At 41.7% G+C, this 27730-nt stretch overlaps 2 protein-coding genes across 2 annotated transcripts; both read left to right on the plus strand.

Annotated features, from left to right (window-relative positions):
- Positions 1–1111: 1111 nt before the first annotated feature.
- On the plus strand, positions 1112–9689 carry LOC119898466 (RAB11-binding protein RELCH homolog; the record flags this gene model as incomplete). Its single annotated transcript, XM_038712638.1, is given in 7 exon segments — positions 1112–1194; positions 3432–3495; positions 3622–3760; positions 3891–4007; positions 5528–5616; positions 6128–6198; positions 8353–9689. Coding segments are annotated over 7 exon segments (684 nt in total), but the record flags the coding sequence as incomplete, so codon positions are not given.
- A 2370-nt stretch (positions 9690–12059) lies between these two features.
- Positions 12060–25671, plus strand: LOC119898467 (tumor necrosis factor receptor superfamily member 11A-like). Its single transcript, XM_038712639.1, is given in 13 exon segments — positions 12060–12461; positions 18509–18590; positions 19346–19471; positions 19655–19801; positions 19893–19983; positions 20389–20465; positions 20700–20807; positions 20996–21045; positions 21281–21374; positions 21377–22018; positions 22021–22227; positions 25249–25446; positions 25449–25671. Coding segments are annotated over 13 exon segments (1980 nt in total). The 5' UTR covers positions 12060–12386; the 3' UTR covers positions 25532–25671.
- The last annotated feature ends 2059 nt before the right edge of the window (positions 25672–27730 follow it).

The raw sequence follows: 27730 nt of genomic DNA on the forward strand, positions 1-27730 counted from the left end.
ACTACTGTACTGCTTGGTTCCAGTGCGGCGAGACCCTCCTAGAGTTAAACATCAGACCTTTCACTGTGCATTGGTCTCATAATTGACTACATAAATATCTGCTCCATGTCAGAGAAAGCCTGCAGTCAGGTTCGGGCAGTGACAATGTACAGTCACAAGTGTTCAAGGCCTGTTCCTTTTCAGTGTTGTTGGAAAGAATAATTTCATCAGAAATGTTTTCTCATGATTTTGTTTTACTTTTCAGTATTTCAAGTCTTGTGGAAATATAATACTACTATTATTTTTAAAGGGAGATAACTGACTCCCCTGTTTTCGTCCTTGCGATTTTATTCCGCTGATTGTATCCCTTTTATAAGCCAGGTTCCTGGCCTAAACAGTGAGAAACAACCAGAGCCAATCACCTCTCCCTGTCATTTTGAGATCTGTGCACACTTAAAGGTCAAATGTTGGGATGATGATCTAGGTATAGCAGTAGAACCTGGCCTATGTTGATCTAAACTTGGGGGAGGAGGAGTGGTAGGCTTCATTTATGTCCCCCCTCCCACACCCTTTTGTGAAGTACTTGCCCATTCCCAACACACCCCGCTGTCACCATTCCATAGTGATTAGCTGTCCACCATTGTCAAAACCTTGGGTTGAAATGTGGTCGTCATTCACAGATCCTGGATCAGACTATCAATTTAAATCAAATGAAATGAAATAATTATCTGATCTGGAGTCTGTGAAAGGAGCCCACAGCTTTATGCTCACGTATTTGTGCAGTTTAGCTATGTTGGCGTTGCCATTTCTTCTGCATACGTGTGTGTGTGTGTCTGTGTGTGTGTGTGTGTGTGTGTGTGTGTGTGTGTGTGTGTGTGTGTGTGTGTGTGTGTACGCACACTTGCTTGTTACATGCAGTGCCGTTCCGTGCCTTGCAGCTATGGTTCTTGTCATTGTATATCACTTTCTATCTATCTTTTTGTGTTTGTTTTTTTTCCCCTCCCCTTTTCTGTTTTGCTTTTTTTTTTTTTTTTTTTTCTCTCTCTGTATCTATTGGCGGTGTTGCTCGCTCTTGTCCCAATGCCCCGCCCACCTCTGTGACATCACGGCTGGCTCTGTCCAATCCGATCAGCTGCTGGTGAAGGGGGTGAATGAGACGCTGGTAGCTCAGAGAGTGGTGCCGGCTCTCATCACACTGTCCTCCGACCCTGAAATGTAAGTGGAACAACAACAACAATAAACCGCGCCACGTCTCTCTCCCCCCTTCTCTTTGCCGCCTGAGACCCATCACACTGAAGCAAGTCTGTACCTGCCAGGAGCAAATTCAGCACAAAACAATCTCTCAAGACAGTATCTTCATTGATAAACCATTTGTTTTGTGTTAACGATTTAAATTTACAACTTCAGATTCTTCCTTTTGGTTTTTGCTCCTGTTTGGGTTTAGGCTTGGCCATGGGGTGGTTCATCAGCATTAACCATTGTCAAACACTAACCCCCTGCATGTTTGCATCATCAATCTGCAACACTAACCCACACCAGCTCTCGCCACCTCATCAGTCCTCAACACTAACCAGTCTAGATTTGTGCATGCATGCGGCAACAGCATGCTCGTCTGTAACCCCATCCCCTCCTCCTCTTCCTCCCCACCCCACTCCGTTTAAGCAGGGCCCTTCCTCCTGACCAACCCGTCAGCTAGTGGTTGTCACCCAGTCTTTCTCAGATTTATCCTCTCTCTCTGTCTCTCTCTCTCTCTCTGTCTCTCTCTCTCTCTCACTGTCTCTCTTCCATATCTTACCTTCTGTCTTCTATCTTTTTTCTTCTACATTTTTCTTTCACCTCTGTCCTCTCCTTCCCTCCCACCCCTGCCTCTCCCTCTCTCTCACCCTGCTGTATGGTGGGTTTGCAGTTGGTTCTCCGAGGCATGAGTGAAGCATTAGTAGATCGCCGGGCGGCTCCGGCCCTTATAACTCTGTGCAGTGGGCCTGAATTGTGAGTCAATCGACACAAGAAAACCTCTCTGTAAACAGTGTCTTTTTTGGGGGGGGGCTGCGTCCTTACAGTGTAAAACTGTGTCCTCCAGAAACCTGTCTCGCTGAGCTTGATTGGACGCTAATAAAACACAAGACATGTAACCCTCCACTGATCTGGATCCACACTGATTTGTGAAACATTAGTGTGGGATGAATGGGGACAACCTTCTTAGACTTCCTTTGACAGTTATTCAAAGATCAGATCTCCGACAAGTAAAAGAAAGATTTCTCGGACTGCCAGTGTTAATCCGGCCTTCATTTTTGGGATTACACAAGCTAATGAAATCAGTGGTCACACTGTTGGAATGCAGCCCTTTTCATCTCATCATTCTTTGTATTGAAATGCTATGCTAATGATTACACACATGTCCCCAACTTTTAGATTCAACATATATTAACTTTATCTAATCTTAGCATATGTTTTTGTAAGCTTTTTAAGATTTTTGGCATGATATCTTTTACGTAGAGACATAAAGAGAAACTTACTGGCCCGACTGTATCTTTTGGTCTTTCATGCTGTTGCTGACTTTGGAATGATTATCTAACATCACCCTAAGAGCACCCCATTAATCTTGCATTCTTTTCATTGATTGGTGTGAGATATTTTTATTATACATTTTGAATATATAAAGTTATAAAGCAGTTAGAAAATGGCAGACATTGATTATAGATCTGACATGTTCAGTATAGATCTGGGTCAAATATTATTTGTAAAATTTTGTTTAGTTAGGCTAGTTTCATGTTCTAGTGGAATACAGTACTAACAAGGTTTTGAAACATATATCATTTTGCATACCTTTTGATGCATCAGTTGATTTACCAGATATTAAAAAAAATAACTGATCCGAATACATCATTGGCAATTAGATTGTTGCAACTGCCCAGTCAAATTTAAACTTACAGGATCAGCTAAGCAATTAGACATGTGGTGTTTTATAGAAAATCCTGACTTGAATCTGTCATTTAAAAGAGATTAAAAATGATATGTCATGCAGTTGACAGCTATTTTTTTCACAGCCACTGGTCATGTAATAATTTGGACAGAAAGCAGAAATTAAACTGCTAGTCCACTGCGTGAGCAACCACCTTAGTCAGCACTGTGGTTACTAGCATGTCATTACTGTGTAATCACTATAGTTGGATAAAACCTAGAACATGTGTTAAAGTACTCTTCTTTGTGGTTTTAGTGTAGAGGCTTGGATAAAATACATAATTTCAGTAAAATCAGTTAGTATCAATGTTTGAAAATCTGCTTTTTTCACATAAATCTGATTTGAAATTTCAAAGTATTTGAAAATAATATTTGACTCATTCTGATTCTTGCGTAGAGACATGCTAATGGAGGGATTGGAGAGTGCCTAAAATAGTTATACAGTGACTGTGAATGGTGAAATCATTGTCTTACTCCCCTGCTGATTTTAGCTCAGTGAGGATATCCACCATCCCTGCCTTTGGTACCATCATGGAGACTGTCACGCAAAAGGAGGTGGGGAAACGAACTGCCTAACTGTACACAAGCGTAATACGCAGACAGTTCTTTTAATTAAACAAACCCTTACACTAATAATCATAAAAACATGTATAAATGTACTTTCTGCACGCGTGTGTGTAGCTGCTGGAGCGTGTAAAAATGCAGCTGGCGTCATTCCTGGAAGACCCTCAGTACCAAGATCAGCACTCTTTGCACATGGAGATCATCAGGACATTTGGAAGGGTCGGACCCAATGCAGAGCCACGCTTTAGAGACGATTGTATGTAAAGGACACAAATGGATAAAAAATTATAATTCCAACAGACGTCTATATTTTTTCTTCTGCTTTTGCTCTGCCTCTTACGTGCACTAACTTTCTGTCTGTATTTGTTCATTTTTTATTCCTATAGTCGTGTTGCCACACCTTCACAAGCTGGCGCAGGCCAACAACAGCCAGGCTGTGGAAAACAAGAGGATTGACATCGCCACCCAGCTGTTTGAGGCCTACAGCGCCCTCTCCTGCTGCTGTATCCTTCTATAGGTCATATATGTAATGGTCTTTGTTGGCTCGACCATGCACTGTTCAGTTTGGCTTTAACTTCTATGGGGGGACTTTTATTTATAGCCCTAATAACAGCTGCATACAGTCAGATAACATGAAATTTCAGGTGAAAGATTTTCCCCTTACTCATACTTTTTCTAACTGCAAAACTGTATGTATTTCCAACGGATTTACTAGAAGTGAGTGTCAAGGTTGGCTTGGGTTCAGGGTTAGCTGTTGAAACAGTGAGTCAGTGGGAAGGCCGTTAGAAAAGCCGGTCAAATGCAAGCTGCACTAGTTGAATGTGCTCCTCAGTGTGCCTGTATAACAGTGTGGTATGTATCAGCGATGCCCGTGTGTGTGTGGGGTTCAGTGTGTACGTTGGCAGAGTCTGCCTGTCATTTGGCAGGAGGAGAAAGGGAAAATAAGCTGCCTCCATTTTGGGGCTAGAGGTAATTACAGGGTTGGTTAAGCAAAGGAAAGGATGAGAGAGGGAGAAAGAGCGTGAGAGGAGGGAAGTACTGAACATCAGCTTCGATCCTAACAGTTCCCAGGTTAGGGCTCACATTTACATTACCGCTCCTCTGTCTCTGCTGTCCATCAGTGGTTCTTTCACTGCTTACCATTTCTCACATTTTTTTTCTCTCTCTACGCTGTCTCTCCTCTGTCAGCCCCACCCCACCCAGGTCATACACACACACATATATAGAGGACAGCTGGTCTGAGGTTCATTCCTGTGGATTTTTGTCAGGCTGTGATTTCACAGTGCCGTAGTGTCCAGGAGGTATAGCCCTAACCTCAGAGGCTTTACCTCCCACTGTACTTCTTTCTCTTGTAATCAGTGTGACTCTCTGAAATTGTACATTCCCATCTCTAAAAATACCGATGTGTTCACTTTGTGTCCCATATAGCTCCACTGGCTATGACAGGTGGCAGAACACGTGCAGTCCTGGACAGTGTACCATTGTGCTCAAAATTTTAGTTTTTGTCAACCTACTTTAGTGCCATTTGGTGCCAGTTAGTTAAGAATCTTTGTTTGCACAATCAAAGGAAAATATTTTCACATATATGTATATTACATATATTGACTTTTCTGATTAAAATGATCCTTAAACTCCACCCATCTGGTAATGCCTAGAAGCACTTTCCAAATAGTATTTGTAACTGCTTGGCCTTGAAAACACCAGCTTTTTCAGTTTCTGTCTGTACATGTAGTGAGAAAAGCAAGAAATTCTGGATAGAGAAGGGATTACAACACTCTGCTCTCCACTCTGAGATTAATGTACAAGAGGGTTATTACAATTATTACATAAATCAATATTTGGACTTTTTTTTTCTTTCAGGTCCTATTAGCAGTTTACCTCCGTTAAGCTACATTTAGTTAAAAATAGATATGTTTTTCTGTTAATATTTTCTCAATCAGATTATCACATTTTAAAATGACACCTGGGAACCCGGGTACTGAAAAAGTTAGCTTTACATTCCAGTCCTTAACTTCCTGTGCAGTCATTTCTGAGGAGGTGATGATGAACCACTTCCTGCCTGGCCTCAGGTGTCTCCACGCTGACATGGAGCAACTCTCCCCAGAACACGAGGTCAGGAGACACATCCCTGCACGCAGGAGGAAGGGATTTCATTCATTTATTCAGACACTGACTCTAACGCTCGCAATGCACACGTACAGTATCTCGTCTGCATACTCGCGCACTGAGGGCCAGACTGTCTCTTTCTTTCTCTGTTTATTCCCAGGGGATCTCACACAATATTGGTAAAGACAGACAGTCTGACTCTCTATCTCTTTCTCAGACACACTCATACACACACACACACACACCTATTTATTTGTGTCTCAGAATCTCACGCGATCCATTTCATGCGAGCATTTTCCCAAAGTGACTAACGATCAGCTGACTCTTTTCCCCTATACACATCCATGCTGTCTGTAAAGGCTACATACCAGATTCTAAGACAGGAATTATTTTCCAAGCTGGAACTTTCTTGCGTTTAAACACACAAATTCAACCTTTATATACCACTCCAGTAGGTAAAAGCATGCTGTTTGCAAGGTGACATTTCAACTTAATCTGTCTGTCATATCCTCAACAGGTTATTCTGAACTCTATGATCAAAGAATGTGAAATCAAGGTGGAAAACAGAGGAATGGGAGACGCACAAGGGTGAGAACAAACCCAACAGTCCCATTCGCATCACTTCTTCTGAAATGATTTGCGGTGATAGAGGTTTTTATTGCATGAGAGGCAGTGTCAGCAGCCTAAAGTGGTAGTTTAGAAGAATTTGGAGGGGGGAGAATTAGTCCTACTGGGAGGAGAGTGGTCACTTAACAGTGCTGGGACTGTGCCCGTATTGTGGGTTTATGCCCCAGGGGGAGAGGAGAACATGTTAAGAGTGTTGGAACCACACTCATTATGTGGGTATATGAGAGCAGAGAAATGAGAGTTATTTTGGTAAAGCTAAGAGAGCTGGGACACCAGCCATACTGTGGGTGTCTTTTTTAAAGGATGTTTCTCCCATCTTGTTGACATGTGTTCGGGACTCATTAAAAAGTTAAGTGTGTTTATATGTATGTAAGAAGTGTGTATACGTCTGTTCTTTCTGTGCACATATGCTCAGTTTGGGGTGTGTTCCCCTCCAAAAGCCTCAGTTAAAGTCTGAGGTTAAAATCTCTGTGTTTGTGCCGAGAGATTTTTTGTTCCTCTTTCATTTTGGTCCATCGAGTCTTTCTTTGACTTCTGTTACTATAATTGATAACTTGGATCTTGATGTATTTACTTTCTGGTATGAAATATTTTGGAAACTATATTTTCATATTTTGTTGTGGTCCCAGCTTAGTGGGCATTCTGTCAGAAAGACTTTTTGAATCACATACATTGGTGCAATTCATTGTAGATATGTATCCTTGAGGTCTGATGTTAAAGATGTGGTATTATTATTTTTGGCTTTTTCCCTCTCTTTTATTGAGTTATTTATCTTTTTTGTGCATGTACTAGGTTTGCAAAGTGAAAAAGCCACAGAAAACACTGCTCTGAACTGCCTGAAAACAGCTCGTTTGTTGTCCAGCCTTTACTTCCCTTTCTTGTGACGTCACAATGAAAATACATCAGTCATAATGCTCGCTGAGCGGCTAGTCCGACACGCCCTCAAAAACACCGGTGGAAAACACTCTGCAGCACACCTCTCCTCTCCCTTCCAAACGTTAGCTACCCTCCAAGCAGTCAATGGACATAAAGTTGTTACTGTGATGTAGAGACGGAGCTCAGTTAAAACTTTATGGATGAAAGATACTTTTGTTACCGATTAATTACTCACCACTCTGAAACTCTTGCTTCAGTCCAAATTGTCAACCTAGTCGGCAACATGTAGCCTACAGCTGAATCAAAGCTGTTTACCGTCTTTTCGCTGACCCGCCTTTCTCTGCTTCTGATTGGCTAGTAGTCCTTAACTAGGAACTGCGAGTGTGCAACTCCCAACAAAGATCATTTAGAGAGAAGATGTATCACTCCATAGCTAAAACGAAGCCTTTAACACACAGGGTGAAAAGAGGAGCTGCAGCAATGTGCAGTATGACAAAAAAAATGGTGTTTTTTGAAAATTAAACCATGTAAACCTGTTCTGGTACAACCCCTAAATAAGATTTTGAACCTGAAAATGAGCATAATACCACCTCTTTAAAGACTCCATATTGTGCCATATTAATTTTGCATGCGAAATTATTATGCACTTTTTTACATAAATACTTTATGTACACGTTAAGTGATACACAGAACCGTAACTTAAAACTGTTCGCAGAAAAGTTGAGGCCTTTATGCCACAACCCATGAGGCACTTTGAAACCGGTTGTTCAGTTGTCCTTATCTAGAAGCCACATGGTGATTTTCACCAGTCAACTGAGTCTGAGCTCCTTACATTCATTGACTTTAGTCCGGTGCTGGTGTTAAGATGTGATGTTTGTCCTTCTGTTAAGCAATGCAGCAGCTTGGCAGAGTGTTGTAACTGCTCCGTAGTATCAGTCTGAATGTCAGCTAACTCAAAAAGAGGAACTTGTGGAGCCGTTAGACTGTAAAGATCAGGAGTGGCTGTATTGGCAAACAGCATTTCCACTTTCAACGAAGTAGAGTAAATGCTGACACAAGCTCGTCAAAAGATAGTGGAGGATTGTGGAGGTTTCTTTCTGTACTGCTGTGCTTTTGTTTGTGCCCGTCTGTCAGTCGATATATGTTGATAAAGCAGAGCTTAACCTTGTTGCTTCATCGCAGCTAAAATTCAACCTTTTATCCTCTTATTCTCATTTTTATTTTATTTTTTTCCCATAGCTCCATGTCCATCGCCTCCAGTTTGGTGGGTGAGGATGCCAAGACCAAGTTCCTGAGCAAGATGGGTCAGCTAACCACCTCTGGCGCCATGCTGGCCAACGTCTTCCAGAGAAAGAAGTGATCACAACACTGACTGACTGATCAAGCCCTGCGACTAACTGACCTTCCCTGCTGGGAGCATTTCATTTTACTGGAAAAGGCATTGGTTCAGCCTAAAACAGAAGCAATCCAAGATTATTGTTTATTCAATTTCAAGAGATTAAGATTTGCTGAAAGTTGAGGTGATTTCAAATCTCCAGTGCAGCAGGACACCGTGTTCTTTAAAGGTGAACAGCAATGTTTTTTAAAGTGAAAGCTGAGGGTTTCCCCTCTGCCCATATTTCCCCTCCTTAAACCTTAATCATGACGAAAGGGTTGTCGAGGACTAGGGATTTGGTTTTGTGAGTCAATCTTGTTAACATTGTCATTTCAGAGAGAGGATGAAATGGAACAGTATTGAAATTCACTCGAAAGCGATAACAAGGAACTTGCTTCCTGGACGTTGCTGGACTCGAAAGTATCACAGAATTTCAATTTCAATTTCAGTGCAGTTCTACTTGTATCAGAAGAGCTTCTCTCGTCTCTAGGAAGCAAAACTCTGAGCACGGCCTGCTGGATTTTATTTTGAATTTTTAAACGCCATTTTGGAGTTGTCCATTCACTTTGCATTTGTCATTGAGTAATTGTGCTGAAAGACAACAAAATGGATCCAAGTCTGTTAAGAATGCCTTGTGCAGTGTATATCTGTACAACTCGCCTACTTGAAGCTATGAAATAGTCTTGCCTTTATTACTTCAAAGTCTGTCTCTGGTTTTTGTTTTGATAGCTTCTATTTTATAACTTATTTATGTCTTAATGAAGAAAAAACATACCTTATTCCAACTTCCAAAGATATTTGCACTTCACTTTACTATTTTGTTTGTTTATTAGATATATATATATGTTTTAATTGAGAGTATTACACATGGTGAACATTATCACTACGGTTTATGATTATTTTTTTGTTCATCTGTTTTGGCAATGTGTAGTTGAAGAGAACACTGATCATAATTATTCCCTCTGTCCGTTGCATCTAGTCTCTCTGTGTTGCAGTGTCTCTGATAATTGTACTGCTTTTTTTTTTTCTAAAGTGGGTATTTGGTTCTTTTTTTGTTGTTGTTCTTTTTCAGTATGCTCTAAGAGAAACAGTAAATAACTGTATCATACACTGAACCGAAGAGGATGGTACTCATTATGTATATTTGAAATTGGTGTCATGGTGTAATAAAAGATGGAGATGAGTTGTGTTCTTAAATGTACTTCTGGAGGCCTCACTGGATGTCCGCATGGTTTTCTTTCCCGCGTTTTGAATATTGCTCAAAGTGTCGACAGGTGTTGGTGGCTGTAAAACAAAGTCATTTCACTGACAATCACACTCTCCTACTGTCCCTGCCCCTCACATTCAACGCTTTGATGTAGTCCATTGTCTGGTTAGTACAACAAACCAAAGTCCATCTTAAGGGGCATTCCTAACAGCTTACCCCAAATAAATGCTAAGAAGTAAAAGCTGCAATCCGCTGTCAAGATTACACTATCTCTTGGCGCTTTAGAAAAATGTGGTTAACTTTGCCCTAAATCCTTGTAAGAAGACTTTTCATCTCAGTCAAAGAAGTGTGCACCTCTCCTCATAGTACTTTAACAGGGCCATTAAAGCACAAGTCATCGCTATCAGAGTTTGTCACTTCTGATTGACCTGTAGTGGAATCCAATGCATTTATTAGGGTTGAAAATATAAATGGCTCACGTAAGCCCTTAGAGCTGCTCTCATTTAGTGGCTGAACCTTGTAATACAGAAAAGCATTTGCATATATAGGCTAATATTCAACCATCATCACTGATAACCCACCAGGTGGACAAATAATTGATATAGAGCCGGGGTGTGTTCTCCCATCCCTGTGTGGGTGTGCCTGTGTATCTCCGTGCATATCTGGGGATAGGTGTGTCTAGAGACAGATGCCTGTTATGTGATTTGCTTTCATAGTGAATAGTTTTGTTTGTGTGTCAAAACAACAATTCTGCTTGCTAAGACCCTTGCTTGGCTTTTTAGCACGGATGTGTGTGTCAGCATGCAAATAAGTGTAACTGCATTGCATGCCCATCTGAGTCTGAATCTGTGTGAGTGTTGTGAAAATTTGCCTGCCATTTTTGTTTGTGTAGTAATGGCGTCAGCAGGCTACACTAAGTCACATTTGACGACGTTGGCGACTCACTGATCACATCTGTTTCCAAAGCAAGCGGGAGCAGCGCAGGTCCAACCCTAAAACCACCGGAACATGGTGGCTAAGCCTTAATGTTATTAGTCCACTGTGTTCTGTGTGTATGTGAGGGCCGTGTGCGTACTTTTCAGTGTGTTTAAGGGAAACGGTGCTGAACCCTTGAAGCTTCCTCCAAAATCATGGTACCAAAACAGGCTGTGGCCGCTTTCTTCCACGGAATGATTGTGTGTTACGTTAATGGGAACCATTCCGCAGCTTATGGTGTGTGTGTGCATTCTTGTGTATATGAGCTGTCTGGAATAGGCCTACTTCATGTTTTAAATTATTGCTAAGCAACACAACCCACTCAGCTGCACAGTCTTGTGCCCTGGCCTGGCCCAGGTCATTTAAAGTGGGGTGCTTGTAAACCAGCGGGATGTCTGCCTGCAGTGGATCTACATTTTTACACATCAAAACAGATCAGTTTTGTTGTTAGGGGTGGACTCCGGTGTGAATGTATGGCGCGTTTAGAGTCAAGCTGAGGTTTCTGATTGCTTAAAGAGTCCGATCTGGTCCTTAATTGCTACTGTGCAAGCTGCAGAGGCCCCACCGCAAGACAGCTTCTCTCAGCATGTTTTTACGGGAAGAGGAGTAGAGGGAGGACAGAGCTCATTACCTCCACTGGCTCAGCTTAAAACCCCCATTGTTCACTTCTCCTCTCCTTTCTTGTGTCAATCAGCTCTTTGTTTTGTCCATTCAGAGTCAACACATGCACTTCAATATTTGCATAACTGTCACCTTGAACAGAACACATTCTCCACCCTCTTAAACCTTCCCACTCATGACTTGCCAAGGTAGGCTGGGTGTACTCTGCCATGCAAATTCAAAGGGAAATGCACCCACTTTTTTTCTCCCCATTTGTCATGGAAGCAGAAAACATTTTATTTCCTGGAGTCAATTATTATACTGTTAAATAAATGACATTTGTAGACCATAGAAATGGTCATGGCTGTTCCAGGATCCGGGCTCCAGGAACTATGCTTGGGGCTGTCCACGCAATGACATGATGAATGGCAAATGCAGAAGTTGAGAAGTCAAAGTGTAACCACATGCTTTGCCTCCCATGGATGGTGTCATAGCTGAATTCATGTGAAGTCATAACTCAACTTGATTGTGCAATCACATGTTAAAGGTCCAATAAATTGTATGGGATGTGGGACAGCAGATTGTTATGACAGAAACATGTAGTGACATTTGTAATTCCAATGTATAAAGGTTCATGTTACCATGATAATCTTAGATCATTGACAGCAGACACACTTAGCCTACTCATTGTCTCATCCACATTCATTTATTCAGAGAGAGGAAGAGAGGAGGAGAGATCAGTGCAAAGAACCAGAAGGGGGGGTGAACTTTTTTCTTTTTAGCCTATATTACAACGTGGAGTTGTTCCCTCCCTTCCTCCCTCCCTCAGAGAGTCAGTCAGTCAGTTTTTACAAGCTGTTGCATGCAGCCCTCTCCACACACAACGCGTGGGTGAAAGCAGAAGGAAGATGAGAGGAGGAGAAGAGAGGTGGGACCTGCAGCTGCCTAACCTGGAAAGAAGGCGCAAGAATGCCCTGTGAGACGGTGTGGAGGACCCGCCACATACACGCACACAGGAAGAAGTGACAAGACTCGGATATTGGTGCTAAGCGTCATCTTCTTGGCTGAGAAGAAGAATAAGTTCACGTCAGAAGTAGTCTTCATTAAGCAGCAGAGATGAGATTGAACTTTTCTACAAGTTGGATAGTCCGAGGCTGGATGACGTGTGTCCTCGTGACCTTTTACGCACAGGTAAAAGACACATTGGTATTAAATAGAAGGTTAAAATGCCCCAGATAACAATATGACGGCGTCTATTAAATAGTCAAAATAGTCGATAATTACTTACTTATATGTTTTGTCTGCTGTGCACGACTTTTTTTTAGGGGCCTTCAAGTTTTAGTCGAGTGACGATGCAAAATACTGAGAATCACGATGGTTTATTTTTCTTGTGTAGATGGACAAGGAGATATGTAACAGTAAACCAGAATACGTGTCAACACATCACATGGTTTGTATGAACTGGTCAGAGAGAGATGGGAAAGGGAGGGGGTTGCATTTTTACGCCCGGACACTAACTGGAAACAGTTATGTTTGGGTCGAGTCCACCTCCCCTGTTCTGACCGCAAAAACGCCGCTGGCAACTAGATGCTCTTCTCCCCTCACCATGCATTCTCTCCCGGTCCAGAGGGGGACCGGCGCGAGCCAAATGGCTCATCAGGAACCTCGTTAGGTTTGCCAGATGAGACGTTTCCAAAGTGAGGAGCAGGGAGCAACAAGGGGATACACTAAAACTAAAAATGGTTTTATTCCCTAGAGATTAGGACTGCAACGTTGTATTGTTTCACTGTCACCATAAGGCTATAGGCAGAGGCTATAGAACACATCATACATAGCATCACTTTTTTGTGATGCTTTTTTTAAAATCAGTGCCATACCTCAAACACATAAAAACATAATGTCTCAGCTGATCTAATTTGTGGGGGGAAAAAGTGAATGGCCTGACATGCTGTTGTCCATGTTGTTGTTTAGTCCAAGCAGCTAACTCTGTCCAGGTGGAGTAGTTTATAAGATGTGGTTGTAGTGGTGGGACTGCTGGGCACCAGTGATCTATCACTGCCTGTTTGCCCGCATTACCGTAAGCAAGCATCGTTAAGACTTTGACTGGAACAGACGCTCTTTCTTACCCTGTTTTTCTTCTCTGCTGCCTGCAAGAGACGATGCTCAGGGAGGGTACTGAAACTTGTCCATGTTGAGCTCCAGAGAGGTGATGGCACAGAAGAAAGATGTTTTTCACAGACTGTCGAATGCAAGTCACATTTGTTCAAGTAACAAGAGTGAGCAAATACAGATGCAGTGCCTGGAAAACGTGTCAGTGTGTGGAAGAAATATTTTTCATCTGCGTTTTAAGGTGACACTGCAAACCTTTGGCATTGGTTTGTTCTCACCGTGGTCTTGCCATTACTGACTCACAGTATCCCCAAAGAATTCCCCCTCATTCTCCTGGTTTTCAACCACTTCATCCAATCCAATCCAAAATTCATTTCAAACTGTCTGTGTGACATTGAGCAATACAAGATTACTTCAAGATGTTGAGAGCTTAAAAGTCAATATATCATGAATAAAGTGAGCTTTGAGGGATTCATTTACTTGCCTACCCGCATGGCTCCTGTACATTTTATTAGTCAGGTTCTCCAGCCATTCATGCGTTGACCAACTTCATTCAACCGTCCATCAGCAATCTCTCACTACACCCCTTTCCCTACATCTAATATTGGAACTACAACCCTTCTTCACTTAAATCATTTTCTTCATCATGTTTTTTTTTCTCACCTCCTGGAACTCCGTCCATCCTTCCACCCATTCACACTCCCACTGTCACATGAGTAATCAGTGTTGTGTCTTCCTCGGTTTGAGCAATAACAGTACTTTGCCTCAGGCCTGCAGATCCAAACTTGATTTAACTATGCAAACAACAGAGACATTTAATTGATAGATAAACCATGCAGCCTTCTATGACAATAGAGCTTTTTGTGGAGAAAGGAGAACGAATTGCCGTTTTTAAGACCTAACATAGTATGTCTCTTAACACATTAAGCTATGTCTAGTTAAATTAGATTATAGTTGTTTGGGGATTTGTTTCCCAACTTTTCTGCTGTATCTGTTCTTCTGGTAATTGAGTTGAGTTTCTATAGTTTCTCTTTTTTTGTTCACAGATTGTTGGCCATCGCTGTACATGCTGATTTTCTAGCTCTTCTTTTGCATTAAGCCACTTTTCTGCTGCAATTGTAATGTAAGTGCACCAGAGAAGTTTTCAGAGGAAAAACCCACAGTGCCTATCTCTTGATATTCAGATTTTATTGACCGGGTAGCAAGAACATCACAACCAGTTTTTGAGATAAGACAAAATGGAATGTGGCAAACAAACACAAACTGTTTGATTATTACTTGAGTAATAATCCACCGTGTCTTTTAGATGGTAATGTGGTTGACATTTTTAAAGTACCCATCAAGAGTATGAGATTGTGAAACCAGTGAATATCCTTATTTGTGCAGGTGGCACTTCAAAGGATTTGTTTTTATGGCTTTAAAATAATTCTTCACAGGTGCAAACATTGTACAAAGATTCAATTGTTGTGCATTACGCATTTACAGCACCTTATCATGGATTGCTGAAATCCCTGGAGGCCCAAAAGTCGTGTTTGCTTCTCTTGGCTCTGTGCCGAAGGCTGTTGTGGCCGTTATGCAAATTTTCTGGTACTCTGACAGCGAACTGGAATGCACTCCTGCTTGGTTTGATAGGATCACACAACAGGTTAAGGGTTTACAAGATAAACAAAACAGCTAGGAGAAGATGACAAAAAAGGTCAGTAACTGAATATCACTGGAGCAACAGCGCACTTAATGCCCCTTTTCTTTCTTTTTTCTATTCAGTGCAGCTCACTCTATCTATCCATTTTACTATTTCCCCTTTTCCCTCTCCTGTCTCTTTCTTTTTGCAATTTCTGTTAGACTCACAGATAAGTGTATATTTGAATACATACAGCAGATAAAGTTAGTTTTGAGGTTGGAAATTCTATCTTAACCGTTATGATAACCTATAATCATATAGGGTGGATCATCTCTTTTCCTCTTACATATATATTTAGTGAGTCAAAACATATTGCCTCGCATTACTGAGACCCAGTGTTTAGATGTGGCGGTCACACAAATACAATTCCCAGCATTCTTTTGGCTTCCGGTGCACTCTAGCCCAGTTGTGCAGATTGGCCACCACTGGCTTTACAGATGTGTCTCCACATCTGTCTTCATCTGTCTTTATCTATCTAAGACAAACCCTTCGCATGGGAATCTTTCCTACTCCTGTCACTTCTGTCTGTTTCAGCACATGGTCCTCATTAGTGCTGCGGTCCGAGCTATAAGTGCTGTGCATCATTATCCCTCTGGTTAGATTATAAAACAAAGGCCGGCTGATGTGTGAGAAGCTGAAAGGAGGTAATTAAACGCCTGCCAGTGTTGCGCTGTCGTAGCCTGAGGCTAGACTGACAGACCCTGAGAGTTAAACGGGGAGGTGTGAGAAAGAGAGGGGAAGAAACAGCAAGGGAAAGGGGAGGAGAGGGTATGAAAGAATTCAGTGGTTCCTCCAGAATTGTATTGCTGTTAGATAAAACTACAAGGTTGACATCTCTTTGACAAAGTGATCCTCTGAATTTAGTGGCAGGGCAAACTTAAGCCTTTAAATGATGAAATAATTACCAAATAATATTTCCTACAATGCAAGACCAGCATTTCTTTACTGTACGTATGAATGACTTAATTAGTGCATCAATTCATGGGAAAATGGAGCTTTATGAAGGGCTGAATAAGAAAAAAAAGAGGTTAGTCTGAGGTCAGAGTGCAGTCCTATAGGTTGTATTTTTCTACATTTATATGTAGACATTGCGGCTTTGGCATCATTTCTGTCATAACAGCCAGATTCTCTAATTCAGCAATGTGGCAAAGAGTTCACCAGCTCCTCATATAGAGGGTGGCTGCAGGGTGTGTACTGTGTGTGTATGTGTGTGTGAGCCTATATGGTTTAGCTTTGCGGTTTAAAACATGCACATACAGTGGGTACGGAAAGTATTCAGACCCCTTTAAATTTTTCACTCTTTGTTTCATTGCAGCCATTTTCCAAAAATCAAAAAAGTTCATTTTATTTCTCAGTAATGTACACTCAGCACCCCATCTTGACAGAAAAAAACAGAAATGTAGAAATTTTTGCAAATTTATTAAAAAAGAAAAACTGAAATATCACATGGTCATAAGTATTCAGACCCTTTGCCGTGACACTCATATTTAACTCAGGTGCTGTCTATTTCTTCTGATCATCCTTGAGATGGTTCTACACCTTCATTTGAGTCCAGCTGTGTTTGATTATACTGATTGGACTTGATTAGGAAAGCCACACACCTGTCTATATAAGACCTTACAGCTCACAGTGCATGTCAGAGCAAATGAGAATCATGAGGTCAAAGGAACTGCCTGAAGAGCTCAGAGACAGAATTGTGGCAAGGCACAGATCTGGCCAAGGTTACAAAAAATTTCTGCTGCACTTAAGGTTCCTAAGAGCACAGTGGCCTCCATAATCCTCAAATGGAAGACGTTTGGGACGACCAGAACCCTTCCTAGAGCTGGCCGTCCGGCCAAACTGAGCTATCGGGGGAGAAGAGCCTTGGTGAGAGAGGTAAAGAAGAACCCAAAGGTCACTGTGGCTGAGCTCCAGAGATGCAGTCGGGAGATGGGAGAAAGTTGTAGTAAGTCAACCATCACTGCAGCAATCCACCAGTCGGGGCTTTATGGCAGAGTGGCCCGACGGAAGCCTCTCCTCAGTGCAAGACACATGAAAGCCCGCATGGAGTTTGCTAAAAAACACCTGAAGGACTCCAAGATGGTGATAAATAAGATCCTCTGGTCTGATGAGACCAAGATAGAACTTTTTGGCCTTAATTCTAAGCGGTATGTGTGAGAAAACCAGGCACTGCTCATCACCTGTCCAATACAGTCTCAACAGTGAAGCATGGTGGTGGCAGCATCATGCTGTGGGGTGTTTTTCAGCTGCAGGGACAGGACGACTGGTTGCAATCGAGAGAAAGATGAATGCGGCCAAGTACAGGGATATCCTGGACGAAAACCTTTTCCAGAGTGCTCTGGACCTCAGACTGGGCCGAAGGTTTACCTTCCAACAAGACAATGACCCTAAGCACACCGCTAAAATAACGAAGGAGTGGCTTCACAACAACTCCGTGGCTGTTCTTGAATGGCCCAGCCAGAGCCCTGACTTAAACCCAATTGAGCATCTCTGGAGAGACCTGAAAATGGCTGTCCACCAACGTTTACCATTCAACCTGACAGAACTGGAGAGGATCTGCAAGGAGGAATGGCAGAGGATACCCAAATCCAGATGTGAAAAACTTGTTGCATCTTTCCCAAAACGACTCATGGCTGTATTAGATCAAAAGGGTGCTTCTACTAAATACTGAGCAAAGGGTCTGAATACTTATGACCATGTGATATTTCAGTTTTCTTTTTTAATAAATTTGCAAAAATTTCTACATTTCAGTTTTTTTCTGTCAAGATGGGGTGCTGAGTGTACATTACTGAGAAATAAAATGAACTTTTTTGATTTTTGGAAAATGGCTGCAATGAAACAAAGAGTGAAAAATTTAAAGGGGTCTGAATACTTTCCGTACCCACTGTATGTTTAACAGCTGCCTCAAGGTTTGTTTGTTTTTTGTATCTCACTTTTTAAACTCACCAATTACTTAATAGGTAGGTTGAATAGATCACCCTGCCAAAAACATGTTAGTGTGGCAGCTAGTGGACATTAAGAGATTTTCTGCAGCCAAGTGTTTATTAATTTCAAACCAAATTCCATTGGATGCCACTTGATTCTCCTTAAGTAACTGGGTACTATTGGGGTTTGATTGCTAGTTTAGAGGGTGCACAGTGCTGTGGTCAGGTGCTTCTGAGAGTGAGGAAATAATTCCTTGGCATGTCTTGGAAATGTTTTAACCATCCTCTTCCTGTCATTACTCACCGCCATCTCAAAATATCATGTGTGGAAATGAAAGATGAACTGAAGAAGGAAACGGATTGCCGTAGAAAAGCGTGGCATTCATTGAGGGAGATTATAAAGCAAGATTTAAGTTTTTGATCAAACAAATACAAAATATAATAGTTATCATGTAAATCGTAACATATTTTCTTTATATAAACTTTATGCAAAATAACTATTTTTATGTCATATTATTTTTTAGAATGCGATCTCCAAATCTCTCCAGTGTGATGAAAAGGAGTACTTAAGTAAAAGCTCCAGGTGCTGCAATAAGTGTCGGCCAGGTAATAACACACACACACACCCAGCTTACATCGGGCGAATGGCGGGGTACACCCTGGACAGGTCACCAGTCCATTGCAGGGCCACACATAGACAAACAACCACTCACACTCACAATCACACCTAAGGACAATTTTTTAGAGACACCAATTAACTTAGCCTACATGTCTTTGGACGGTGGAAGGAAGCCGGAGCACCCGGAGAGACCCCACGCAGACATGGGGAGAACATGCAAACCCCACATAGAAAGGCCCGGGCAACAGGGGCCTAATTGAAACCTGAATTCTAAAACCAAATCTTAGACCCTCAAAGAGCTATCTCTACCTGTGAGGACCTCAATTTTGAGTCCCCATCGATTATTGTGCACCGGGATATAAAAACATGAAACACATACAAAGAGCACTCCAAGTATAAAACAAGCAAGTAGAAATAGATTTCCATTCACAAATATCCTAAATCAAAAGAGGAAGGATGTTTATAAATGGAACATTTTGGCTTAAAATAGCTAAGACGTGCACATTACGCCCGGATGTTTTCACAACCACATACATACACACACAATTTATGATTAACTTTGATCCACTAGAGGAACCAACTTCTTTAAAAGAGCAAAATGGCTCTAATTTTGTCAATTTCCTTCGTCTTTTGTGCCATTAGGTTTTGAGTGGTTAATGTGATTATATACGGGTTTTTAAATCCATCTGTCTTCCTCACTCACTCTGTCTCTCACTCTCTTCCACTTTTTTTTGTTAATTAGGCTTCCGTGTGTTTACTGAGTGCACTGGTTCCGTCCAGACTAAATGTGTCAAATGTAGTAGTGGTGAATACCAGCCCGGATGGACTGAAAAAACGCGCTGTTTACAGCAGAAGTTCTGTGACGAAGGTCAGTACCTGCGGTTTGAACAAAGATTTTCAAAATCTTGAAACACCATAAGGTTTTGCTATTTATGTCTCATCAAGACAAATGTCTAGAATGTTTAGTGATTATTGTTTCCAGATATTTTGTCAACCCATTTACTTGCATTGGAGAACAAAATAGCACAAAAATGCTGCCTTTGGCCTCCAGTTAAGGGTTTTATGAAGATGCCTGAAAACCTTGAGGCAGAAGAGTCGTGCCGCTGCCTATCCGGCCTCCAATGCCATCCCATCAACTGTGAGTGGTGTGAGCAGATACCCCCCTGCAGAGCTGGAGAAGGACTCGAGGTAGACCCTGGTGAGACACACTAACACAAAATGCATTGCATTCATATCAAACAATTACAGCGGAGTTTCACTTATATTACAATGTCTGATGTTAATTTCAGAGTCTCCTTATGGAAGGATGATCTGTGTTGCGTGTAAGAAAGGCTACTTCTCTGATGAAAATACTCACAATCAATGCAAACCATGGACTAAGTAAGTGTATATATTCACATGCATGCACACAGTTTTTAGCCTGGAATCTTTTAATGTTGTGATGGGAAAATGCTTTTGGGTAGCTGTCCACTGCCTCAGTACTAACCAGCTGTCATGAGTAATTCTCACACCGCTTCCCCTGGAACCCCAGACCAGACACCAGCCTCCACTGCCGGCCGGATCCGTAATGATGATGATGATGATGATGATGATGATGATGGAAAGAGGGAGAGAGAGAGAGAAATTAGTTTTTCTCTCCATCTGTTCCTCTCTCAGTCACTGCAGATCCAACTCTAAAGGATGGGAGCTTGGCTGTTGAAATGTAGAGGGAAAGAAAGAAGGAAAAACATGTCCACTTGTACAAATATTCCTCTTCACTCCATGTTTTTTCATCCTCTCGTCTAGTTGTAAGGCTGAGGGCCGGAGTGAAACGCAACCAGGCAGTGCAAAGGCTGACGCAGTATGTGGACAACCTTTCTCTGGTAAGACATAGACACATTTGCCACAAACACCACAAATGCCAATTTAATGTATTTTTAACAAGTAATCACAATAAAGATTCACTTACTTAGAGCAAATGAGGCAGATGAAGTTTAAATGTCATATGAATGTTGGAAAAAGACGAGGAAAAACTGATTTATTGTGTCTCTGGCAGACATTTATGAATGACAGTGGATGTAGTGTAGAAAAGCAAGCTCTGAGCTTCTTTCTTGCAGGTGCAGCGCCCTCCTGGGTCATAGTTTCAGTGCTGTCAGTTATCACTGTTCTGTGTCTCCTCATTCTGCTCCTCTTCTGCTACAAGGACAAACTGAAATTACTCTCTGGTAGGTCACCATCATATTTCTTCTCTAGCTAGATGTTTCATTATTGTTTTTACTTGAGTTTTTGATTGATTTCAAGGTGTCGTAGACATTGGTTCACAACAGACATTTAAATTTGACTTTCTGGGCATAGAATCTTTGTAGCACATCTTCACTCGTGTTAAGATACAATATGTTGTTTCTTTTCCTAGTAAATCTGCGATCCTGTGTCCAGAATCTGAAGAGGACTAGGATACAACAGGTAAAGTGGAAAATAATTAAAAAAGCAATAGATACACAGAAACCAACATTATTGCAAGTCATCCCATCTATGTATTAGATTAAAATATCTGATTAAATGAAAGGGTAAGGAACAAACACAGCACTTAATGTCTATTATACATGCTGTAGGGTTTCGGAAATCACACATTTCTTATTATTCATTCAGAAAATACCATCTATTTACAGTGCTTCTTTCTTTGTTTCTGTTGTTCTAGGAGACCTTGGCCCCTCTGTACCACAGTGGAGCAGGAGGAGGAATAGGAGGAGGCCCTGGAGGCTCCAAATGTACACCATGTGAGCTGACCAAACTCTACCCACCCCCCCGCAGCCCACTGATGAGCCTCTATGCACCTTCCCCACCTCTGTCTCCGATGTCAAGGTCTCACTGCCCTTCACAGGGGAAATGAAAGAGGAAGAAGGGACCAAAGGCAAGACAGTGATGGAGGATCAGAGTGAAGGGTCTGGAGAACCTGAGGAGGTGTCAGAAGAAGAGGAGGTTGTGAGTGTGCTTCCTCTTTTGGCAGGTTCTTGCGTGTGTGTCATTCCCATCCATGAGCCATTGGAAGTAGGTGAGAATGAGGACTGTAGCCAGGCTGTCAGCCCCGGGACTCCAGCAACCTGCTCATGCGGAGGGCTTGATGGAGATGAGAGTGGGAAAGAGGAGAAAAGTGAGAGTGTAAGGGCAGACAATGGAGAAAAGGGTGACGGAAACCAAGAAAAGGTTTTGTCCAAGAGTGAGACAAGTGTTGCGGCTCTTGACTCTCTTTCGCCTCCTTTCTTCCACACCTCCTCTGTAATCACTCCCTCCGGTCCAATTCCTGAACTCTGCCTGCCGTTGTCTCAGGCTCATGTGAGGCCGGAGTTTAAACCTGACCTGACTGACAGGTCACTGGTAAAACAAAAGGATTTATACAGATTGGCAAGCACAGACTCCACCTTAACAGAGAAAAACCCCACGTGACCTCGGTCAGCCCCTTGATGACATCCTCATCTGTTGGAGATCTCTACCTGGACAAGCCCCCTGAGTCCTCGAGCCCGGAGCAAGGCCTGGGACTTTCCTGGAGGGATAGTAGGGGAAACAAGCTCTCTTCTGTGGAGTCGGAACTGGAGTGCTCACCTGAGAGCCTCCATAGTCAGCTGGCTGAGCCAACTCTTACCTCAGGTAGGTGAAAAGTGTGAAACTTCATCAATTTCAGCTCATCTGTGTGGAAGCCTGTTTCTGCCAGAAAAAATAAAAACGTAGATGAAATAATAGGGATGACAAAAATAAGAATACTAATACATTTACAATTTACAATTATGAAATGGGAGGTCAAAATTATGAGATACAAAGTCAAAATTACAAGTTAGTAAATCAAAATTCTGACTTTTTAAGCCAAAACTATGAGATAATATATATAAAACTAGTAAGTCATACTTTTAATTTAATATATACACTTAATATACATTTGACGTAATAGTTATTATCATAATGTGTATCTAACTTAGAGTTATCGGAATTGTGAATTATGACATACTTCAGATTATTCTCCCACTTAAAAAGAAAATGTCTGATGTGTGATTTTGTAGTATTGCCATATGTCCATTTTTTTACCATGACAGAAATGGGCTTCCATACATCTGTGTGTTGATTCCCAGAAAGTCAAGCTTTTTTTAGCCCTCTGCAATACAAATGTGCAATGGAGCTGGATAATTCCTGGATATTTTTGCTAAGACCACTCAACAGTGTCAATGAAAGCCAAATGCACAGTGTGTGTGTGTGATGGGGATAATGGCTCATTACAAAGGCTGTGGGACCATAGTAGTGTTTGTCAGGTGGGTTCTGTGTTCTTTGTTTGTGTAGGCAGTCACCACTGTATTGCCACAGGGTCATTCCTATACATGATTTGATACAGTACATAGCAGTGTCCCCCCGTCCGCAGAATAGGTGGGACTAGCCGCCAAGAATAACAGCACAGAATGAAATATATGTTGGTTAAATGGAAAGTTTGCTGTCACATGGTTGAACTTCTATTGTTCTCACAGAGACCTTTGCACACTGCCAAAGAGAAAAATCTCCGGGAAACACTGAGTGGTTATGGTTAGTTATAAAAGAAGTATTATCAGAACAGTCTGATCCGGACAGTGGTTAGCTCAAACTGGGGTATTATTAGGTGAACATACCGAACACAACTTATAACAGAGGATTGGTTTCAGCATAAGAATAAGAAGTTCGTGTGATTGTTTCCAAGAAATATGTTTTATTAAAGCCCGTACTGATAGTACCGTACTGACCTCAAATTTTGGAGGACCACACAGGGAGCAGGAATAAGATATGTGAGTGTTTGATGAGCTAGTGAACCACCAGAACCACACTCTAACATACAGTGTGTGTGTGTGTGTGTTTGTGTGTGTGTGTGTGTGCGTGTGTGTGCGTGTGTTAGAACTATGCCATCTACAAAGCTCCTGTTTACCCAGAGTTCCGTAGGGTTGCGCAAAGTGACCACAGCTTTAATTGAAGCAAGATGTGCGCAGCTTGAGTAATACTTTTATATCCCTGCCCACCCAACAAAAACACACACACATACAGTACACACACACATATACAGCACATATACACACAAACTTGTGAAGGCTTTTTTTTTTACTTTCACAGATGACTGGGTGCTTTAATTACATGCTTCTGGCCTGAAATGAACACCATTTCCCATCATGCAGTAATGGCAGGTCATTAAATAGACTTCCCGCACATGCTATTTAAAAGTCAAGCATGGGTCAGAGGTTTCACCTGTCCACCTGAAATATTTTTTTAGCCTCAAGTCTCACATAGTTCACACATAAAAGCTGCCCAGAATACAACATCAGTCTTATCTGTTGGCCGCTGAACTGCTCCAGTGGAACAGTTCGTTCAAGGGCACCTCAACAGTAGTAATCACCCAGATATATTTTACTGGTCGAGGAATTAAACTGGCAGCTGTCCAGGTAAAATGAGCAAGATTCTGCAGAGAACTACAATTGTGGTTTTCCCTGAGAGAGGTTCTACAAAAGTTCAACTTTAGTCTTTGGTTTAAAGCCCCTGTCAGTAGACTACTGATTGTTGTTGGGCATCCAGAAAAATCAGCTTGGTATTAAGAAAGGATAAACAGAAGAAGCAAAGCAGATTCCGTAGAGCTTTGTTTTCAAAGTTGTGGTGAAATGACATATTTTCAAGCTAGACCTCTCAGACTGGTATTCCGGGAAAAGCTCTCAGATGGGGAACACAGAGACACACTTTTGGTGTGTGTGTGTGATTGCGTTTGTCTGTCTTTGCAACTTTATATGGCTATGTGTGCTTTTCATTGTGTGTGTGTGCATGCGTGTGTGTGCGCGTGTGTGTAAAAGTGTCTGCAAGAGCCTGTTTGCTCACATTCATTGTGATTATGTGTGTGCGTGTGCACTTATGTGTGAATACATGAGGCATGAGCTGTTAGTCACGGCGAATAGGCTTGTTCTGTCGGCTGGGAAGTCAGACAGGAGGCTGGATAAAATAGGAACTAGGGGCTTAATGTGGTGAAAGATGGCTTACAAAACAAAAACACAGTTTATTTCCTAATTCACCTGGCTGGCTGAAACCCATATATGAACTCTACATGAACATTAGCAGATCAGGACAAGTTTCTACATGCTAGATTTACAAGGAGAAGCTGAGGTAAACCATGGAAGGTTCCCTTTTGGAGAAACATGCTACTGGAAGGTTAGAAAGAGTTGAACAGCACTTTTTTCTTTCTTTTTTGCATTTATTCAGCCATGCCTGTAAAACCCTAAACCCTTGACAAATAGCTTATTTTCAGAGATCTCAAGGTTCTCACGCTAAAAAGTGCTGGACTCTGAAACAAATAAGGCAGAAAGGATATGATATGGCGGTCTATGTAGCTGTGGCCTATCTGTGGTCATCCTGCATGGTCATTACACCCACTGTCCATTTGTCATCTGAGGTTAGCCAAGATATTCCCTTATTCACTTACATCATGAATAGGGGAAGCCTGCCTCTGGGTAGGGGGTGGGAGGTATTATACTCCATCGTAATACAAAAAAAAATGGACATACCAGGCAAATATTATCCATAAATAGTGTCCTGTTTCTCACTCTTTTGCTTGCGTCTTTATGTGTTTTTTTACTTCTCACAATCTCCTCTTTTTCTCCCTCACACATTTTTTCCATTCAGGTCAGGTGTCTGGGAACAACAACACCACCTTCATCTCCAGCGGTCAGGTGATGAACTTCAGCGGTGATGTCATCGTCGTCTACGTCAGCCAGACGTCTCTCGGCAGCGAGGAGACGGGGCAGGACCATGCCTTTGGGAGCCCTGTCCAGGAGGAGGCCAATGAGACGGACCCGTTCTTCCAGAGCAGCCTGAGGTCACAAGGGACTCTGTCTCCTACAGCACCCTGCAAGACGAAACACTGCCAGTCCAGGAAGCGATGGAGGAGCGGCCACTTGGAAAATGAAAAGGGATCAGTGGCTCTTTATTTGTCAGTGCAGTGATCATCTCCGCAATCATCAGTTATCACAAAAATGAACTCCTATCATTTCTGGTGGTAACCTTACATATCATACACAGCTCCAAATGAAATTACAAAATGAACTGAAAAAACCATCTGTCATTTGTCTATCACACCACTCTCCATTCATGAACAAGGAAAGGGAGGCCTTTACTTAAAGGCAGGTGATTGAGAGAGCAACATTTAGGGATGTGAAGCTATCAATCTATGCCTATATAATTTGTTTGGAATGTAATCTTCTGTATCCTGTCCCATTTCACACATTAGTTAGTATGAATCTTGCCTCAGGCATCTCTAAAGTGCCTTTTTTCATTGTACAGTGGAAAGCTGCAGGCTTTTTCAGATGGAAACTCCCTCCATTCCAGACAGTGATGGGGAACTTTGTTGGGAATTTGATGTGGAACTAAAATCCAGACTGGAAGAACGTCATGTTTTTTATTGTTGTGTGGAAATTGCAGCTGGGTTTTGATACAAAGAAGTCACTACATTTTTCATTTGCCACCTTCCATCACAGAATGGCCCAGGTTAAATTTGAATACTCCTAGCTTTAAATTTGGATGATTTGAAGAGTTTCCTTACATAACAAAATATCCACCATGTGGAAATAATTGTGTTTGCTCTCACTAAATCATGCCACGAAGTACTAATATTGTTTGGTGTGATGTTTGGAACAAAATTCAATCTACTGGCTACATCTGGCAGGGTAGAATTTAAGTTCGTGAAAAAAACAATAAAAACCCACAATGAATTTAAAGCATTTCACAGAGTGAATTTTCAGGGTTTAACAGAAGCTTTTTTGCAGTAAAGAGACACATCCAGTTTTGGTACGACTTTTTTTATTCTCTTCTCATTGCACCACAAGTGCAGTTTGCGTCTAAGAAAAGAAAATGCTGTGCATTTGATAAGCTATTTTATTACTGGTCTGTTTTGTTTCATTATGTTTTAATGTGCAAGCCTAAATGAAGAAAGTAAATGTCAGCCTGTTTCTATTTAGTTTTAATTAATTTTACAAAGTCAATTGTTTATGTATTATTTCAGATGATGCATATAAGATCAATGTTTATGTATATTTCAAAAGAAGCTTGATGCATTTTTGAAACAAGAATATTCTGTTTGTGCTTTCTTGCGTTTGATCTGAGGTGTGGATGTGCCATTAACAGCCGGCAAAATGCACACTACAGAAGTTAAAAGGGACAGTTACAACCTCACCTTATGTATGCCGCCTTAAAATAATTATGTACATATCAATCAAAGCTATTGCAATGAATGACAAAGATATTTTGATTGGAATTAAATGTGTTTTGCATCTAATCCTTTCAGGGATGGCTGCTATCCTGCATTCTGTGGTTCCTTTATGTCAACTTTCCTATTCTGGGATCAACAAATTACAATGAAGGAGTCGTTTATCTCTTCAAGATGATCTATAATCTTTGTGAAGCAATGCTAATTACATGTGGCAAGGCCTCTCTGTCTTGGTCCCCCTGTTGACAGACAGACAGACAGGCAGCCTTTCATCAAGCCTGGGGATGGCGAGCAGCTGTGAGGAGAAACTACTCTAGCAGCAGACCAGCTAGCGTCACAGAGAGACCACATGAGAGGAGCTGGCAGCACTCATTTAGGCCTGGTTTGGGTCAGCAGGAGTGTGTTTACACATATATATGTGTGTGTGTGTGTGTGTGTGTGTGCGTGCGCGCGCATCTTGTCTCGGCTTATTTTATGGTTGTTTGTGAAAACAGGAAGTTATGACTAGCTTTCACATGGTTTACATGAGACCTGGCTGGCCGGCCAACACAGAACCTGACTGTAGATTTAAAGGATTTCAGCTTCTTTTTTTTTCAGCCTCCCATGTGTGAGAAAAACAGTCTCTCATTTGACTGAAGATATGTAGGAAGTTGTTACAGTCCACCCCCTAGTGGTAACTGTATGTTAGAAAGGCATATGAACAATTTTGACTTTGAAGGCACGGCTCTGTTTTTTATAAGAAGCTCCTACATTGACCAGATATAGTCTGCAGTCTCATTTAATATGCTAATATATATGGCCCATTTATCACTACACACCCAATTTTTAATGGCAATAAAATAAAAGGAATTGATGCCGCTGAAAAGGGGGAGGGGAGTCCCACTCTTGATTAATGCTGCGGGT

The sequence above is a fragment of the Micropterus salmoides genome, unplaced genomic scaffold (assembly GCF_014851395.1).
Source record: "Micropterus salmoides isolate LMB-PRFRI ecotype aquatic unplaced genomic scaffold, ASM1485139v1 Ms_hic_scaffold_1153, whole genome shotgun sequence".
Lineage (NCBI taxonomy): Eukaryota > Metazoa > Chordata > Actinopteri > Centrarchiformes > Centrarchidae > Micropterus > Micropterus salmoides.